We start from the raw sequence: 19487 nt of genomic DNA, 5'->3' as shown, positions 1-19487 counted from the left end.
GCCAATAGAAATGACATAAAAGTTTTCACATTCAAAGGTACATGAGCATAGTAGTCATTTAAGTACACATAAAAGGTAGTACTCTATATCCAAAAAAAAAAAAAGCATAAATGAATAAAGAACTCTCCACATTATTATTGCCCTTTGTAACCCCAAGTTTTGCATTCATTATTTCTTCACTTCTTTTATTGCTATATATGCAGATGAGCAGAAGTACAAACAAGCCCAATTTAAAATTTCCAACTTACATGCATATACCATCAAGAGAAGACACTTAAACTCAAAGCAGACTAATTTCCTTATAAAAATGGAGTTCATATAAGTTAATGCACTTAAACTTAAACTGAAGAAAGAAAACTTACTCTTGCGTATCTTTGCCCTGCTCTTAGTGATCTCAGACTTACTATTTTGGGAGGCAAAAAACAGGAAAGTTATAACCGTAAGGATAGAAAGAGCAGTGAAAGTTTTGGTGCCTAATCATATTCCTTTTGCCAGTCCGATGTTGCAATTCATATTCCTTTCCATTGATGGTACTACAATATGCATCTCCTGTGCCATCATCATTGACTAGAAACTCTAAGCATACAGAAAATCAGGGGATAAAACAAACAAGAAGTACATCAAAAAAAGAAAAAGAGAAAGAACTCACTACAGAATTCTACTGCAAAAGGTATGTTGAAATATAAGTAGTGAGCTGATAGAAAATGAAATTAAGCCTGTTTAGCTAATGGAGTATTCACTTAGTCACTAAAGATGACAAGTGTTAGGCTTTAGTAATGAAACGCTGTACAAGCCACGTGTAATGATCTTAGAGAGAAGTTTTAGATAAAGGGCTGTGATACAAAATGATGTAATAGTATCCAGCTGTTCTCTCTAACGATAATATAGCTCACGCAGACTCGGAGGTGAGGACTCCAATTTTCTCCGATGAGAACTACGAGTTTTGGAGGATTAAGATGGTAACGATCTTCAAATCTCTTGGGCTATGGATGGTAGAAAAGGGGATCCCAACCCCTAATTCAAAAAAGAAGAACGCTGAAGAGTCATCGGAAGAAGAAGTTGATGCAGAGATGATCGCTGTGCTCATGAAGGACGCGAAGGCTCTAGGCATTATACAAAACAAAGTTTCTGACTAGATCTTTCCTCGAATTGCCAACGCCAACTCAGCCAAAATGGCGTGGAATCTGCTCTATAATGAATACCATAGTGGTGACCAGGTCAGTTCAGTAAAACTCCAGAATCTCAGACGAGAATTTGAATACATGAGAATGCGTGAGAATGAACCCCTAACTGCATATCTCACTCGTTTGAATGAATTGATAAATCAAATGAAAACATTTGGAGAAGTGCTATCTAATGAGAGGCTGGATCAGAAAGTGTTAATCAGTCTTAGTAAAGTGTATGACCCTATCTGCTTGGTGATTGAAAATACAAAGAGCTTGGAGACTATTGAATTGCAGGAGGTCATTGCAATATTGAAGAGCCAAGACCAAATGTTTTGAGATGCAAAATGTGGACTCAGCTAAGAAAGCATTTGCCTCTTTCTCAATAAATACAAAGAATCAGAACAAGAACAATACTCAAACTGGTCCTGCTAAAGTCTCAGAAACATTGGCAGTCTAAAAACAAGCCATGGGATTCTAGACCTAAGCCACAATAGACAGGTGCTACACAAAACTCAAATGGGTCATAATTCATGCATCAAGAAGGAGTGAAACCTCAATGCAAAGTATGCTCTAAGTTCCATTTTGGAGAATGTAGATATAAGGGACAACCTAAGTGCGACAACTGTGAAAGATTTGGCATTTGGCTAGGGAGTGCACTGCAAACAAAGGTATGCAGAAAGCCAATAATGCAAGCCAAATGGAAGTAGGAGGAAACTTGTTCTTTGCAAATTGTGCAATTTCAAAAAAGAGTGCAAATGAAGAATGGTATGTGGATAGTGGTTGCAGCAACCATATGACTGGGAACAATAAGCTGCTAATCGATATAAACATAGATGTGACAGGCAAGGTGCAAATGCCAACAGGAGAACTTGTAAGCATAACTGGTATGGGTACTTTGGTACTTAACACAAGCACTGGTACAAAGTATATTAGGGAAGTCATGTATTTACCTGGTTTGAAAGAAAATCTGTTGAGTGTGGGTCAAATGGATGAACATGGTTATTATTTGGTGTTTGGAAGTAGCATGTGTAGTATTTTTTATGATTATTCACTGGAGAATCTTATCATGAAGATGGAAATGAGAAAGAATAGGTGCTATCCATTGTCACTATCTACAAATGACTTTATTGCACTAAGAGCTGGTGTGTCTCACTCTACCTGGATTTGGCACAAAAGAATGGGACATTTACATTTGAAAGGGCTAAATCAGCTTAAGGAAAAGCAGATGGTGCATGGTGTACCACATTATTGGAAGATGTAAGTGGAGTCTGTGAAGGTTGTCAATTTGGGAAACAACATAGAAAATGGTTTCCAAAAAACCAAGCATGGAGGGCAAGTACTCCTCTTGAGTTAATACACATGGACTTGTGTGGGCCTATGCAAAACGAGTCTCTTGCAGGTAGCAAATACTTCATGCTTCTCATAGATGACTGCACAAGAATGATTTGGGTCCTTATATAAAAGTCTGATACACTAAACTGTTTTAGAAAGTTTAAGTCTATTGTAGATCTGCAGAGTGGTTTTAAAGTGAAATGTGTAAAGAAGTGATAAAAGAGGAGAGTTCACATCCAGTGAATTCGATAAGCTGTGTGAAGAGGCAGGTATTCAAAGGCAGTTTTCTATGGCATATACTCCACAACAGAATGGAGTGGTAGAAAGGAAGAATAGGACAGTGGTAGAAATGGCAAAGGCTATGCTATATGAGAAGGAGCTAACCTACTATCTGTGGGCAGAAGTTGTACACACTGCCGTGTACATATTGAATAGATGTCCTACCAAGGCACTCAGAAACAAAACTCCTTTTGAAGCTTATAGTACAAGGAAACCAGGTGTTGCTCATTTAAAAGTGTTTGGCAGCATCTGCTTTGTACATAAACCAGCTGAAGGGAGACAGAAATTGGACGCCAAGAGCACAAAGGGAGTGTTTGTTGGTTATGCTACTTGTGAAAAGGGTTATAGAGTTTTTGACCCTATCACTAGGAAGCTCTTATTGTCAAGAGATGTTGTATTTGATGAAGGAGCAACCTGGAATTGGAAGGAAGTGGCTGAGAATCAAGTGCAAGTGATGAACTATGAAGAGCAGCTTAGGAATTTTGAAGCAACACCATTTGAAACATCTGTAGGAAATCAGAATCGTGGTTTCATGTCAGGAGAAAGTGTTTCACAAGGAGAATCAAATAAAATAGGCAGCAGAGTAGAAGACACTCAAAGTTTTGATCATACTCCATTGAAGTGGAGAAAGCTGGATGATATTTTAGCACAATGCAATCTGTGCATTATGGAGCCTGAGAAGTTTGATGAAGCTGTAAAGGATGAGTCATGGATAAAGGCAATGAAAGATGAGTTGTCAATGATAGAGAAGAATGCTACATGGGAGCTCGTTGACAAACCTACAGAAAAACCAGTTATTGGAGTTAAATGGGTGTTTAAAACCAAGTTAAATCTGGACGGTTCAGTGCAGAAGAATAAGGCAAGGTTAGTGGCTAAAGGATACTCTCAGAAACCAGGGGTAGACTACAATGAAACATTTGCACTAGTGGCTAGATTAGACACAATGCGAACTCTAATTGCACTAGCAGCACAGAAGAGTTGGAAGCTGTACCAATTAGATGTTAAGTCAGCTTTTCTAAATGGTATCTTAGAAGAAGAAGTGTATGTAGATCAGCCGGAGGGATTTGTGGTGAAAGGGAGTGAAAGCAAGGTTTACAAGCTGTACAAAGCTCTATATGGCTTGAAACAGGCGCCAAGAGCTTGGTATAGTGAAATTGATGGTTATTTATCTGAGTGTGGTTTCACAAAGAGTCAAAGTGAGGCTACTCTTTATGTCAAGACTAGAGGTGAAGTAAGCATCTTGATAGTGTCTATCTATGTAGATGACATAGTCTACACTGGAAATAACCAAGCAATGTTGGAAGAATTCAAGCAAGATATGATGGAAAAATATGAGATGACAAATTTGGGACTCTTGCACCATTTCTTGGGGATGGGAGTAATTCAAACACCAACAAGCATCTTCCTTCATCAAAGAAAGTATGCATCAACCCTGTTAAGCAGATTTGGCCTGAGTGACTGTAGACCTGTGGCTATCCCTCTTGTTCCAACTAAAAAAATTAAGTGAGGATGATGGAAGTGGTTCCACAAATGAGGACCAATATAGAAAGATCGTTGGAAGTCTGCTGTGTCTCACAGCTACAAGACTTGATATTATGTTTGCAACTAGCTTGCTTGCAAGGTTTATGCACTGCCCCACCACCAAACATCTTGGAACAGCAAAACGAGTTCTTAGATATGTGAAAGGAACACTTGACTATGGTCTGGAGTATGTGAAGGGAAAAGAGGCAGTTCTAATTTGCTATTGTGACAGTGATTGGAGTGGCTCAGTGGATGATAGCAAGAGCACTTCTGGATATGCATTTTCTTTTGGAAGTGGAGTGCTAGCTTGAGCTTCAGTCAAACAGAACTGCATTGCACTCTCTACTGTAGAGGCATAATACATTAGTGCCTCTGAAGCAACAACACAAGCTATTTGGTTGAGATTTGTATTGGAAGATTTCGGAGAATTTCAAACAAAGGCCACACCACTACATTGTGATAACATCTTAGCTATTGCCATTACAAAGAACCCTGTGTTCCACTAGAAAACCAAGCATATTGATTGGAGGTATCATTTTATTAAAGATGCTTTGCAAGAAGGAATTGTGGATTTGATCTACTGTCCTACGAATGGGCAGCTAGCAGACATTTTTACAAAGGCTTTAGCCAAAGATCGTTTCTACTATCTTAGAGAGAAGCTTAGTGTGAAATCAGCTCACAACTTAAAGGGGAGTGTTGAAATATAAGTAGTCAGCTGATAGAAAATGAAATTAAGTCTGTTTAGCTAATGGAGTATTCACTTAGTCACTAAAGATGACAAGTGTTAGGCTTTAGTAATGAAAGGCTGTACAAGCCACGTGCAATGATCTTAGAGAGAAGTTTTAGATAAAGGGTTGTGATACAAAATGATGTAATAGTATCCAGCTGTTCTCTCTAACGGTAATATAGCTCATGCAGAGCTTGCTCTTTTTTTCAGAGCATTGGAATGAAAACCTTCCGCTGATTTGATTCATCCTGTATTCTCTTTGCTCTCTTCACCTATTCTTCACAAAACTCTAACAAGGTAGCCCTCTGGTCTTAAAATCATGGATGCATTACCAGCTAATGTAAGTAGTAATTTCAACCTTCTACATATTGCCAGCCTAAAAATGTGAGAACTACTTGAACGTATAATAAACAAGATTAAAATTGACAAACAAAAAATAACAACCTGATAAACACATCTGTAAGTGACCCTGTTGTATGATCAAATTATTTTTCTCTGTTCAAAAAGACAATAAAAATAAGATAAGATCTCCTCTCTCTCCAACAAAAAGAAATGGATCTATATGGGAATGTTTATACACGGTCTAAACCAAGAAAACTAATTTTAGAAAATACAAACATAGAAAATCGCTTAATTTTGAGAGAGCCCAAATATTGTGGTCGCATTTGATTTTAGATTTATTGGGTAACCAAAATTGCATTTGGTCTCGAATTCATTGAACAACATCGAAATATTTTGGTCACCCTTCGAAAACATTTTGTCTCAATCAGTTGGTTGAAATCTTAATCCATGCCTGAATCTCGCAAAACCTTTGGCGACGAAATTACAAAATGTCCTCGCTAATAACTCTATTAGGCGACCAAAGTTGCGTTGGTCGCCAAAAATTTGGTCGCATAAAAGGTTTTTTCTTGTAGTAACTAATCCTACTCCATGGACTGGAACTCCTTTTCCAATTCCTACAAAGACATAGTCTTGGTCTTTACTTGTTTTCTTCTAGCTTACGAAGTCCTATAAGGAATTAGCAATATGGATTGATGATCCAGTGTAAATCTGATAGGAATTAGAAGGAACAATGACATTACTAGACTCAAAGCAAACTAGGACATAGAAATTTGGTTTTACATTTAGTTTTCTTTTTCTCTATCCAATGCTTGTATCTGGTGCAATCTCTCTTAAGATGACCTGTCTATCCCAGAAGTAACGCTTAAAAATAGTAATTTTATTCGCATTCAAAGTGTTAGACCCTTTAGGAGGAGGATAGGCCTTTGATTTATCTTTATTAGTAGTATAGTATGACGATATTTTGGCTTAGAATGATGATGTTTAGGAGCATGATCGATTAGTTGCACAATGTTGACTTTTCTTTCTCCTTCTTAATCCTAGCTTCTTCATGGACCCAAACTGAGGTCCGGTCATTGAGATCCCATTTGTCTTTCTCTGCATTATAAATCACCTTGAGTTGAGCTTACGAAGAAGGAAGTGAATTCAATGCAATGGGAATTTCCAGGACTTGAGTTCCTGGCTACTTTAATCATACTCAGAAGATACACCCTCATATCCTATATCTCGTCATATCTCAAGGTTGCCAGCTTGCTCATCAAATTTCCCAATTTCAGCCTTTTGTAATTCTTTGAACTTTTTACTCACAGCCTCCAAGTACTCCTTGGAATTTTCATATTCTGGAATTCCACCACAGATAGCTTCTATCATAGATTTCTTCATGATCAGCAGACAAATCGTGTTAGCCTTCTCCATTTCTCGAACTTGAACTTTTGTTTAGCAGTAGTGATATATGGTTTCTCTTCCCTTAGAGGCTAATCACGATCGAGAAGACCAAAAGCTATCTCTAAATCTTGTTTCCACTTCTTAAAATTGCTACCAGTCAATGATTCAATTGAATTGATAGCATTAGACTTTCTCAAGTCTATTTACAGAAGGCGAGTAATATTAGGTAAGTATATTTAATCTCATATATTACAGAATCAATTGTAAACTAATTCCTAGCTGGGATGAAGCTGATCTTGTGATGGGGAGTCTGTCAATGCTAATTGAGTGGGATAGACTGATTTCATGGAATGGGCTGATTGTGTGGAATCATGATATGTATCATGATTCTCTTTACCCTCCCGCAAGCGCAACGGAGCAACGCGAAGATTAAGCTTGGATTTAAGAAGAGAAAACCGATCACGATTAAGACCTTTAGTGAATATGTCAACAAGTTTATGAGAGGAGGGAACGTAGAGAGTATGAAGTGCTTTCTGAGCAACGAGTTCGCGGACAAAGTGATAGTCAATCTCAATGTGTCGTGTGCGAGCATGGAAAATAGGATTGGCAGCCATATAGATTGCAGAAATATTATCAACATAGATGCATGGGGCAGAACGAAGGGGAATGCCAAGTTCACGAAACAAGTAACCGAACCATCTGATTTCAGCGGCAGTATTGGCAAGAGCTCGATATTCGGCTTCAGTGCTAGAGCGAGAAACAGTAGACTGTTTCTTGGCAGTCCATGTGAGAAGATTAGGACCGAGAAAGATACAAGCATCAGTGGTAGAGCGTCGATCATCAACTGAATCAGCCCAATCAGCATCCGAGAAGCTCCGTAAAGTGAAATCATTAGACTTGTGAAAGATGAGCCCTTGCTCAAGCGTGCCTTTAATATACCGGAAAATGCGCTTGACAACTTGAAGATGGAAAGTGCGAGGGTTGTGCATAAACTGACACACCTGGTTGACGGCAAAAGAAATATCAGGCCGTGACAAGGTAAGATACTGTAGGCCACCCACCATACTTCGATAGTTGGATGGATCAGGCAAGGGATCACCATCCATACAAGACAATCGAGTGTCAGAGGGCAATGGTGTAGGACATGATTTGCACTCAGTCATATTAAACCGTTTCAATAAATCAACCGCATACCTTGTCTAAGAGAGAAACAAATTGTTAGAAAACCGATTAATTTCCATGCCTAGGAAAAAATTGAGCTCACCCATTCTTCTACTGTCGAAAGTGGAACATAATGTATCTATAAACTGATGGACACTCTGGGGTTCAGACCCAGTAACAATGATATCGTCCACATACACAAGAACATACATCGTGCAAGAAGAAGAGCAGCGAATAAATAAGGAAGCATCAGAGTGGCTGTGAACAAATCGCTGAGCAAGAAGAAAGGTACTAAGGCGTTGGAACCAAGCCCGAGGTGCCTGTTTGAGGCCATAGAGAGCCTTATGAAGGCGACAAACATATTGAGGTCGAGAGGAATCATGAAAGCCAGGGGGTTGTTTCATGTACACCTCTTCTTGCAAGTACCCATTCAAGAAAGCATTGCGAACATCAAGATGTTGAAGTGACCAATTATAAGAAACAGCTGGAGATAAAATAGTGCGAATAGTGGCTGGTTTGACTACCGGACTAAATGTTTCTTCATAATCAAAGCCTTCTTTTTGATTGAATCCCTTGGCAACAAGGCGAGCATTATATCGGTCAATCGAGCCATCTGCTTTCCGTTTAACTTTGAAGACCCACTTGCATCCCACAATATTCATACATGAGGTTGCAGGAACTAAGGACACTGTCTGATTCCTCATGAGGGCATCATATTCATCCTTCATTGCAGCTCGCCAGTGGGAGGATTGGGAAGCCTGGGTGAAACTTGTTGGTTCAATGGACATGGGATCAGAATACTCGGCAAGTAGAGCATGAGGTAAGGGATGAGGGCTAGTCTTACAGTAGAGCGATTTTGTTTCAGGATCGAAAGGAATGATGGAGTTGAGAGACTTGAAATTTTGGGAAGGATTTGGTGTATCTGGAGAATTGGGAAAAATAGATGGGTCAATAGGTGAAGAATGAGGAGTTGATTCAGAGGGTGGGTTAGTGAAGAGCATGTGGGATGAGGTAGTGTACGGTGATGGGGTCGTGGAGTTTGATGATTGAGGGTTTGTAGATTTTGGTGATGGAGAAGCCGATTCATAGGGCGGGTGCGTGGATTTTGGTGATGGTGATGAGGAAGGACTCATAGGTGAAAGGGTGCGTGGGTCAGATAGAGAGGAAATCGCTTGGGGTGTTGTATTGTGTAAGAATGAGCCAGGCGGGCTAGATGAGGTAGTGGACGGTGATGGGCTTTGGGGAGTATTGTTAGGTAGGGAATCTGGAATTTGAATTTGTGGGGAGTAGGTGCTGGGCCCTAGATCAGATTGGGTTGTAAGTGTGGCCTGATCGGGATGAGGGATAGAATGAAGTCCACCAGAGTGCAAAGGAGATGTATTCTGGGGCTGCTTGTAAGGAAAACTAGTCTCATCAAAAGTCACGTTCCGGGATATATAAATGCGACCTGAAAAGGGATCAAGACAACGATAACCTTTATAGTGATCATCATAGCCAATAAACACACATGGAATAGATTTAAAGGATAACTTATGCTTGTTGTATGGCACCATGTGAGGAAAGCAGGCACACCCAAAACTTTTGAGAAATTTATAATCCGGTGGACGATGAAGTAATTTCTCATAAGGAGATAGGTTGTCAAGCTGAGGAGTTGGTAAGCGATTGATCAGAAAAACCGCAGTTGAGAAGGCTTCAACCCAAAAGCTAGAGGGCAAACGAGATTGGGCAAGCAAGCAGAGGCCCATTGCAACAATGTGGCGATGTTTCCTTTCCACCACCCCATTTTGTTGGGGAGTGTATGGACAGGAGATCTGATGCGAGATGCCATGATCACTTAAAAAATTCATGAATAATCTGCTGGTAAATTCACCACCACCATCAATCTGTAACTGTTGAATTTTGGAGCTAAACCGATTTTCCACCAATTTTTTGAAGGGAATAAATGTTGTAAGAACATCTAATTTCTTTGCCAAAGGATATAACCAAGTGAACCGAGTGTTATCATCGACAATGGACAAATAATAACGATATCCAAAATTTGAGGAAACAGGTGCGGGGCCCCACAAGTCAAGGTGTAAAAGTGCTAATGGAGATTGAGCATGAAACTTTCTGTATTCAAAAGGCAATCAACATGATTTTCCCAATGGACAAATATGGCAATGTTTATTTGATAGAAGTGTACCATCAAGTGGTAAATGGTACTTATTCAACAATGTAGAAAAAAACTGAATAAGATGGATGTCCAAGTCGTGCATGCCACATGTCCTGTATTGTGCCCTCTCCATATAATGCAATCTTACGAGCAATATGCGAGGCTGTCTGAATATGATAAAGGCCATCAGAACTACTGCCAGTAAGGAGTATCGTCCATGTCTTGTTGTCCTTGACACAAAAACCAGTAGCATCCAACTAAAAGAAACAATCATTATCACAAAAAACACGTCGAATAGATATCAAATTTTTTCGGATTGTAGGCACACACAATACTTCATTAAGTTCTAAGGACTTATGCAACCCAGTTAATTGTGTATGGACAATATGTGTGATTGCTAACTGATTCCCATTTCCAACAAAAATTGTATCAATACCTATGTAAGGTTGGGCATGTGGTAGAGAAGTTGGGTCTGTTGTCATGTGGTGGGTAGCACCAGAATCAAAGCACCAATTGAGATTTGCCATATCATGAGTAGATTGAGATGGATTTAAGGTATTTTCTGCCGTGTATGCATGAGGCCTGTGGTCTGGGCAGAAACGGGCTATGTGGCTTTTAGTAGATGTTGAACTTCCTTGGCTTTTAGTAGGATGCGATTGTCAAGTTAAATGCATTTCAGAGATGTGGCCTCTCATTTGCTTTAACTTGTTCTGTTGAAGTTGAAGGAATGGACGACTAGACATATGCTAATACTACTAGAGGTACAATTTATGCAGAATGAAAGGCCTCCAAGAGCCCTTCACAAGAGTCTTCTTTGATAGGTCATAGGTACAAAAAATTAACTGGTCTGTTTGAGCCCTGCCTCAACCAAGTGCTGCAATATTGATATGTATGGCCAGCACAGGGCTTGAGCTACCAACCTAAAGTAGTTGAGTTCAGCCAATTCATTGGAATATCAGATGACAAGATGACCGTGATGTGGGAGAAAATATGTTTATGTCAAATCGATACCACATGTCTTATGCCATTTTTGTTTTGAGCACCTGATCTGAAGCCCATGGCAGGGCATCTACCCGGTTCCAAGACTAGCACTACATCTGAATTGATTTTAAAACAAAGGTCTCAACTTTTAGGGTATTTGATCCCGAAAAGAAAGGATAGATCCAAGCCTTATTTAGGTAATGATAAATGCTGGTAGAACTGAATATAGTTTTGCATATCTTGTCACTTCAAAATCAATCGTCTACAGATCTCACCAAACCACCAACTGTATCAAGGCATAATCGCATCTAAGGATTGAAAAGGCCTTGATATTCATAGAAGATGTTTTGTCTTGTTCCACCATAAAACACATTCAACTGTAGACACTTGAAAGCAGGAACCTTCAATTGGTCTGTCTTATTATGTAATTATGTCATCAATATTTTGCAGTGACACAAAACATCTACTCAACGTTCATCTGTAGACCAAACAGCCAGCGTACATTCTATATCAAGACAAATAATCAGAAACTTGTGTAATATAACAGAACATATATATGTATATAAGGCTTTTAAATGAATCAATATATAACAACAGAAAAATACATATACAAGAGTTTGTATTAACCATAATTACTAACTTGCAGAGATGATAGAGCTAGCAGATTTGCTATGTCCTTAGACAGTATTTCGCCCCCACTCATGTGCTTGTGGTTCTGTAGATGACTGTCCACCAGGATACAACTATCAAAACCGAAATTCTAGCACTTGAATTTTGGTATCTGGCTAACTACAGTATGGGTACTCTCTGTAAAGAATATATTTCCTTGTATTTAAACAGATTACACAAAGTCCCTAGTATACTAATACATGATATCTACTTAAGGTAGGAAATCATATAGACATGAATACAATCCGATTTATAGTAGGAAAGGCTAATTGCTAGGAAGAGATTGTGAAGTCGATTTCCGTGTGTGCTAGGACACCCCCCCTCCCGGCGGAAACTGGGCGTATCAGAATGCACAAGTTTGGAAGACATATGTTGATGGCGTGGTTTGTGAAGGGCTTCGGTGAACAGGTCCACAAGTTGGCCAACAGAAGGAACAAAGCAAACTTGATGACTTCCAAGAGCAACCTTTTCATGGACAAAGTGGCAGTCCAACTCAATGTGACGTGTGCAGGCATGGAAAACTGGATTATCACAAAAGAGTTGGACCGAGAACCAAATACGCACACTCAATTCATGAAGAAGGCAGAATAGCCAAGTGGTTTCGGCACAAGCATGAGAGAGGGCATGATATTCCGATTCTGTACTAGAGCATGAGACTATGGGCTGTTTCTTGGAACACCATGAGATGAGGTTAGTGCCAAGAGTAATCACATATCCAGTGGTCGACCGACAAGAATCAAGGCACCCAGCACAGTCTGCATCAAAGTAGGCGGAGAGGCGAGTTGCAGCAGTTTGAGGAGTGAAGGTGAGGTCGAGATCAATAGTGCCCTTGATGTACCTAAGTATTCGTTTGGCGGCAACAAGGTGAGAGGTGGGAGGGGCACACATTAACCGAGCAACAGTGTTGATGGCAAAAGATATGTCAGGGCGAGTAAGAGTGAGATACTGTAAACTGCTAACAAGCTTGCAATACTCGGTTGGGTTGGAGATGAGAGCACCATCAGAGACAGATATGAGAACCTTGGCAGCCAATGAAGTAGATGCGGGTTTGGAGTTGAGAAGATTGGCTTTCTGTAAAAGGTCATGTGCATATTTGATTGATGTGAAGAGTACCATCCTAATTGAGAAACTGTAAACCCAAGAACTAGCTAAGCGGACCAAGGTCTTTGATGTCAAAGTGGCCACCTAAAATAGAGATGAATTGTTGGAGATAAGTGGAATCACTACCAGTTACCACGATGTTGTCGACATATAGAAGAAGAAAGATGGTATGGGACGCCTGTTGAAAAATAAATAATGAAGTGTCAGCTTGGCTCCGTGTAAAGCCCATAGAGAGAAGGAAAGTACTGATGTGATGGAACCAAGCACGAGGTGTTTATTTGAGGCCATATAGTGCTTTGGGGAGCTTGCAAACATAAGAAGGATGAGTGGGATCAATGAAACCAGGAGGTTGAGCTATGTAGACATCTTCTTGAAGAAACCCACGGAGAATGGCATTTTTTACATCAAGTTGACATAGGGACCAACCACGAGTAACTGCAAGACTGAGAACAGTGCGAATGGTGGCAGGCTTGACAACAGGACTGAAGGTTTCAGCATAGTCTAGACGAGTTTTGTAGCCCAGACATTGATGAAAACCCTTAGCAACTAGACAAGCTTTGTAGCTTTCAATGGAGCTATCAGTGTGACATGTAATCTGAAAAATCCACTTGCACCCAATCAAGTTCTGAGAAGGAGAAGAAGGAACCAAAGACCAGGTGTCAATCCATTCGGGATGCTTAGTGGCCTCTAAAAACCAAGTGGGTTCAGATGATCAATAGCAGTTAATAAGGCACGGGGAAGGGGGTATTTAACAGTGTCATCGGTATGAAGCTTGGGCTTTTGAATGCCATCTTGAAGGCGAGTGCACATGCGAATAGGGGCAGGAGTGGGAGATTGCAGAGATGTTGGAACTATGGGGTTCAGAGCTGTTGGAACTGGGAGGTTTGAAGCTACTTGAATGGAGGCTGGCGCAAACAGAGAGAGGTGTATGCAAGGGCGTCGGGAATAAGTTTGGAGCAATGGCTAGACTGACATGGAAGAAGTGTCGTTGAGTGGACTAGGGAGGTGTCGTGAGTTCGCGTGTCTGTGTCTGGGGCTGGAGTGATTGATTCGGGCCTAGGTGCGGAGGAGGACAGAATTGGGTGGAATTCAATATCCACATACTCTGAAGAAGATGATACCTGCAAATGCTTAAATGGAAAATGCATTTCGTTATATAAAACAAGACAGGACATGTAAACATGACCCATGGAGGGATGTAAACAATGGTAACCTTTGTGGTGAGAATTGTATCCAAGGAAAACACATTCAAGGGTGCGGTTGGTGAGTTCAATTTTAATATATGGTCCAAGGTAAGGGAAACAAGAACACCCAAACACTCGAAGATAAGAGCAGGGGGGAGGATGTTGGAAGAGATGATTATATGGGGTGGGGTGTCCCATTGAAGATTAGGAGTAGGTAGGAGGTTGATAAGATGGACAGCAGTGAGGGCAGCTTCAACCCAGAGATTGTGGGGAGTGTGAAAAGTGGTAAGGATGGTATAGATCATGGTGGCAATGTGTCTGTGTTTACATTCAGCCAGGCCATTTTGTTGGGAGTGCGGGGACATGAGAAATGTTGGTGGATGCCTAGTTGGCTGCAAAGATTAGAGAAAGCATTATTAACATATTCAATGCCATTGTCACTTTGAAGGATTTGCATAGTGGTGTGAAATTAATTTTTAACCATGGCATGAAAGGTTTGAAAGTGAGAAAATACCTCATTTTTACGGTGCATAGGATAGATCCAGGAGTAGCAGGAAAAGTCATCTGTAAACAATACATAATAGCGATAACCAGTGACAGAAGTGACTGGGGACATCCATACATCAGAATGAATTAAATAAAAGGGAGAAGGGGCAAAAGTTGTATTACTAATAAAGGATAGTTTGGTGGATTTGCTAAGTGCACAATCTTTACAGAAAACATGAGAAACTTTAAAACCTATATATGACGCTAAGTCAGAGAGCAAAGGATGGGATGGATGGCCAAGGCGACAAGGCCAAGCAGGAGAGTGCACAGTGGTAAGGGCACGGGGGACAGTGGATGAGTGAGAGGAGAAGAAAAGTGGGTAAAGACCGTCCTTAGAAGGGCCCTGAAAGAGTAACAAACCAATATGTCTATCAGTAATAGAGCCAGCCTAATCGGCATCTGTATATCCAACAACTTTGAGATCTCTATTTTTTGGGAACATTAATCCTTTTCCAGGTGCTGACTCTAAGTATCTTAAGATCCGATCAACTGTATTCATATGGAACACACGGGGTGAATGCATAACTGACTAATCACACTCATAGCATATGCAATATCTGATCTTGTGTGGGCTAAATATATCAACCTTCCAACAAGGCATTGGTACTGTTCCTTATTGGTTGGTTCTTGATCCATGTCTTCACATAACTTGTGATTCATCTCGATGGGTGTATTAGCAGGTTTGCATCCAAGCATTCTTGTTTCAGTGAGCAGATCTAATACATACTTCCTTTGAGATAGAAATATACCAGTTGTGGACCTGGCTACTTCAATTCCACGAAAGTATTTCAGATCACCTAAATCCTTCATCTCAAATTCCTGAGACAAATACTTCTGCAGTTTCAGTTGCTATTTTGTGTCGTTTCTAGTTACGACTATGTCATCCACATAAGCAATCGCAGTAAGTCTTCTTTCATTGCGCTTCAAGAACAAAATGTGATCTGCATTACTCTGTATATACCCAAAATTCTTCATGGATTTAGTGAATCTGCCAAACCATGCCCTAGGGGATTGCTTTAACCCATAGAATGACATTCTGAGCCTGCAAACTTGATTCTCCTTGTCACGAGCTAAGTTACATCCTAGTGGCAAGTCCATATATACTTCTTCTTCCAAGTCTCCATGTAAGAATGCATTTTTTTTACATCAAACTGATGTAATGCCAATCGAAATTTTGCTGCTAGAGACAGAAGAACTCAGATAGTTTTAATCTTGGCTATTGGGGCAAAAGTCTCTTGGTAGTCTATCCCATATCTTTGTGTGTACCCCTTCACCACTAATCTGGCTTTATATCTTTCAATGGATCCATCTACTTTTCTGTTTTGAGTTTCACAGTACAAATCCCCCTGCATCCCACTGTCTTCTTTCCATGAGGTAATGCCACAACTTCCCATGTGCCATTCTTCTAGAGAGCTCGCATTTCTTCATTCATGGCATCTTTCCATTTTGAGTTTTCTAGTGCTTCAGTTACACTGTTGGGAACAAGTATGTCGGCCAACTGCTTCACAAAGTGTACCCATGACTCTGATAAAATGCTGAAGGATTCATTATTGTTGATGGGGTATTTCCCTTTTGCATTAAGGTCTTCTTCGTAATGAACTGGAGGTTTTCCACAGTTCTTCAGTTTTGGAATCTGATATGCAGGCTCTGTGCCTTCTGAAATTAAATCATCATGGGATATTTCATTAATGTTATCAGTTTCAGAAAAAGATATTACCTGAATGACGTCCTCAGTAAGTGATTGGTGTGGTACTAGAGCTAAAGAATTCTCCAAAGCAGGCAAAAACTCCTCAATTTTCTCCTCCTGAGTTTGATAGCAGGGAGACGATGGGTGGCGATACTCTGGCGACCGATCATTTTGAAGCATATGCAGATTTCCAGGTGAAGACCGGTCGTTTTGAAGCAGATGCGGATTTCCACATGACGACCAGTCGTTTTCAACATTTGACCGGTCTCTTTCAGGCAAAGTCTCGGGCGACCGGTCGCTCGCATCCTGCAACCGGTCGGTTTCAGGCAGAGTCTCTGGTGACTGGTCACTCACATCCTGCGACCGGTCATTTGCAGTTTGTGATGATTCTGAAGGAAAAAGTTCTGGAATTTGAGAAGTGTTGGCATTGCGATGCTCCTCCTGTACAGTTGAAAAATATAAATCATGTTCCTAGAACACAACATCCATAGAAGTATAGACCTTTTGACTAGGAGGATGACAAGACCGGTTCTCTTTCTGATGAGGTGCATAACTGATGAAAACATATTTTTCAGCGCGGGAATCTAGTTTGCTGCGTTAGTGATCATGTAAGTGGACAAAGGCCACACAGCCAAAAATCTGGGGTTCCAGGTTTTGGGTATGAGGTATTTGGATATGGTGGTGGAGTGTTTCAAGGGGGGTTTTGAAATTTCGAATACTGGAGGAAATTCGATTGATAAGGTATGCTGCAGAGAGGACGACTTCTCCCCAAAAAAGCCTAGGCATATTGGCACCAAAAAGAGAGGCATGAACTACTTCCAATAAGTGATTATTCTTTCATTCAGCCACGCCATTCTGTTGAGGAATGTAAAGGCATGAGCATTGATGGATGATGTCATGATCTTGGAAGAATTGATTAAGATCATGGTTGAGAAATTCTCCACCATTGTCGGAACGAAGAACCTAAATTCGAGTATGAAATTTTGTTTCCACCATTTGATAGAACGATTGAAACTTGGAACTGACTTCCCTTTTTGTTGTGAGAAGGGAAACCCAGGTCATGCGTGTGCAATCATCAATAAACGTGACAAACCATCTAGCTCCCCCTGGTGTAGTAATTTTAGCAGGGCCCCAAACATCAGAATGAACAAGAGAAAAAGGAACCAAAGTTTTATTTGAACTTAAGAGAAACGGAACACGATGGCTCTTGGCCAGTTCACAAATGTCACACTTACAGCTGGAAATATCTAAATCAAAAAATAAAGGAGGAAATAGCTTTTGTAAATATCCAAATGAAGCATGTCCAAGACGGCGATGCCATAACCCTACTTCTGAAGTCTTCTTCTCAACACTCGCACCCCCAATTGTGTAAGCTTGACTTAGGTGGCTTCACTGTCAGATGCCAAGTCTAGCTAATAGAGTTTGCCCCTCCTAATACCACAACCAATCCTCTTGCTGCTAAGAATGTCCTGAAAAACACAATAAGTAGGCCAAAAAGTTACAATGCAATTCAAAACCATAGTAAGTTGGGCAACAGACAAGAGATTATAGTGTAAGGATGGAACAATCAACACTGAATCCAAAGTGAGGGAGTCAGAAGAGAGAGGGAACCCTCCCCAATTACGAAGAGGGGGTACCACTGGCTTTAGACACTACTGATTGAGAGGACAGTGTATGAGAAGTAATTTGTCTAGGATCGAAGGTCATATGATCAGTGGCTCTGGTGTCAATGACCCATGTGTGTTTCTTTGAAGAACTATGCAAAACATAACCTTGGGTACCTGTTATAGCTACAGAGGCAGAGGCAAGAGCCAATGCAGTCGGAACAGTAGGACTTACAGGATCTGAGCTGGAGGATGTGTTGAGTGATTTGCTCCTATTCTTGCGGGGAGCTTTGGAGTGGTCCCAATAATCCTGGTACCCAATCAATTCGTAACAGCCAGCACAGGTATGTTTGCTTCCACCATAATGAGTGCATTTGTGCTCCAGACAAGAACCTGTGACTTGAGTCCGAGAAGCGCCACCGGTACATGGCGGAGGGGCCCGTGGACGTTGAGTGGCCGGACCGCAGTGTCTGGAGTACTGGCCATGGTCAGGCATTGTTGAGATTCATGACGTACATATGCAAAGGTTTGGTCAAGGTCTAATTTGGGATCTTTGCGTAGGATTTCCCCCCCGAACTTGATCAAACTGAGGGTCAAGCCCAGCAAGAAACAGGTGAACATGAGTACGATCTAATTCTGTCTGGCCTCAGTCACATCGGCGTCACAGTGCATGCGATTTGTAGTGCGGTGATCAATCTCCTAAAAGATGGTCTGCAGCTGGCTGTAGTATTTGTGGAGAAGGGACCATTTTGTTTAATAGTGAACGCCCGTTTTTTGAGATCAAAAAGAGAAGTTTCATCCCCACCATCAAAGTAGGTTTTCTTGACAGCATCCCGGAGTTCTTTGGCAGTACTTAAACGGATGAAACGACCCATCAAGTCAGGAGACATGGAGTCGATGAACCACCCCTTGACCCGAAAGTTCTCTATACACCATTTGTTGTAGGTGGAGGAGAGCTTAGAAGGTTGTGGAGCGTCGCCGGTTAGGTACCCCAATTTTTCACGAGCAACAATACGCATCTCCATGACTTGAGACCATAAGGCATAATTGGCCTTTGTCAAGATGATGCCGGTAGGAAAGGGAGTGTTGTCACTATGAATAGTAACAATTTGGGAGGATGGTGGAGTGGTGTCGCTTGTTTTGGAAGATGGGACGATATCCATGGCAGCGGAAGAATTTGAGGGTAAAAGAAAAAGATGTGTTTAGGAATTTGAAGATTTGAGGGATGTGTATGGAGATCTGAATTTGGGAAAGATAAATACGAGGAATATGATTTAGGGTTTGAGTTTGAAGAAAGTTGATGTGAGGATTTAGGGTTTGTGTTTGAAGAAAGTTTGATATGTGAATTTATAGACAACCGAGGATCGATTGCTCTGATACCATGCTAAAATATGAATATGGTTTGAATGTATTTGGTTAATCTTATTCTTCTCCATAAGGAGGTATATATAAGAGTTTACAGGATGCTTTACAAGGAATTAGATACAATAAATAATTAGGAAAGTATCTCGTAATTATACAATGATTTATCAACTATATGAAAATAGGAAAGTAAATCCCTTAATTAATCAAGGAAATAAATCTCCTTGATTATTTAGGAGACTCACGTCAACAGTTAAGACAAACAAACCTAGGTGCCAGGCAAAGTATTT

At 40.6% G+C, this 19487-nt stretch overlaps 2 protein-coding genes across 2 annotated transcripts; one reads left to right on the top strand and one right to left on the bottom strand.

The window, feature by feature from the left end:
• Window positions 1-1172: 1172 nt before the first annotated feature.
• On the top strand, window positions 1173-2427 carry LOC117612499. Its single transcript, XM_034341183.1, has 2 exons — window positions 1173-1463; window positions 1798-2427. The coding sequence occupies exons 1-2, from the start codon at window positions 1173-1175 to the stop codon at window positions 2425-2427; spliced, it is 921 nt and encodes a 306-aa protein (XP_034197074.1).
• A 16058-nt stretch (window positions 2428-18485) lies between these two features.
• LOC117612498 lies at window positions 18486-18998 on the bottom strand. Its single transcript, XM_034341182.1, has one exon. It carries the CDS (start codon window positions 18996-18998, stop codon window positions 18486-18488), a length of 513 nt encoding a protein of 170 aa, XP_034197073.1.
• Between the last annotated feature and the right edge of the window lie 489 nt (window positions 18999-19487).

Source organism: Prunus dulcis, unplaced genomic scaffold, assembly GCF_902201215.1.
Source record: "Prunus dulcis unplaced genomic scaffold, ALMONDv2, whole genome shotgun sequence".
NCBI classification, from domain to species: domain Eukaryota; kingdom Viridiplantae; phylum Streptophyta; class Magnoliopsida; order Rosales; family Rosaceae; genus Prunus; species Prunus dulcis.
This window is presented reverse-complemented; position numbering and strand designations above follow the sequence as displayed.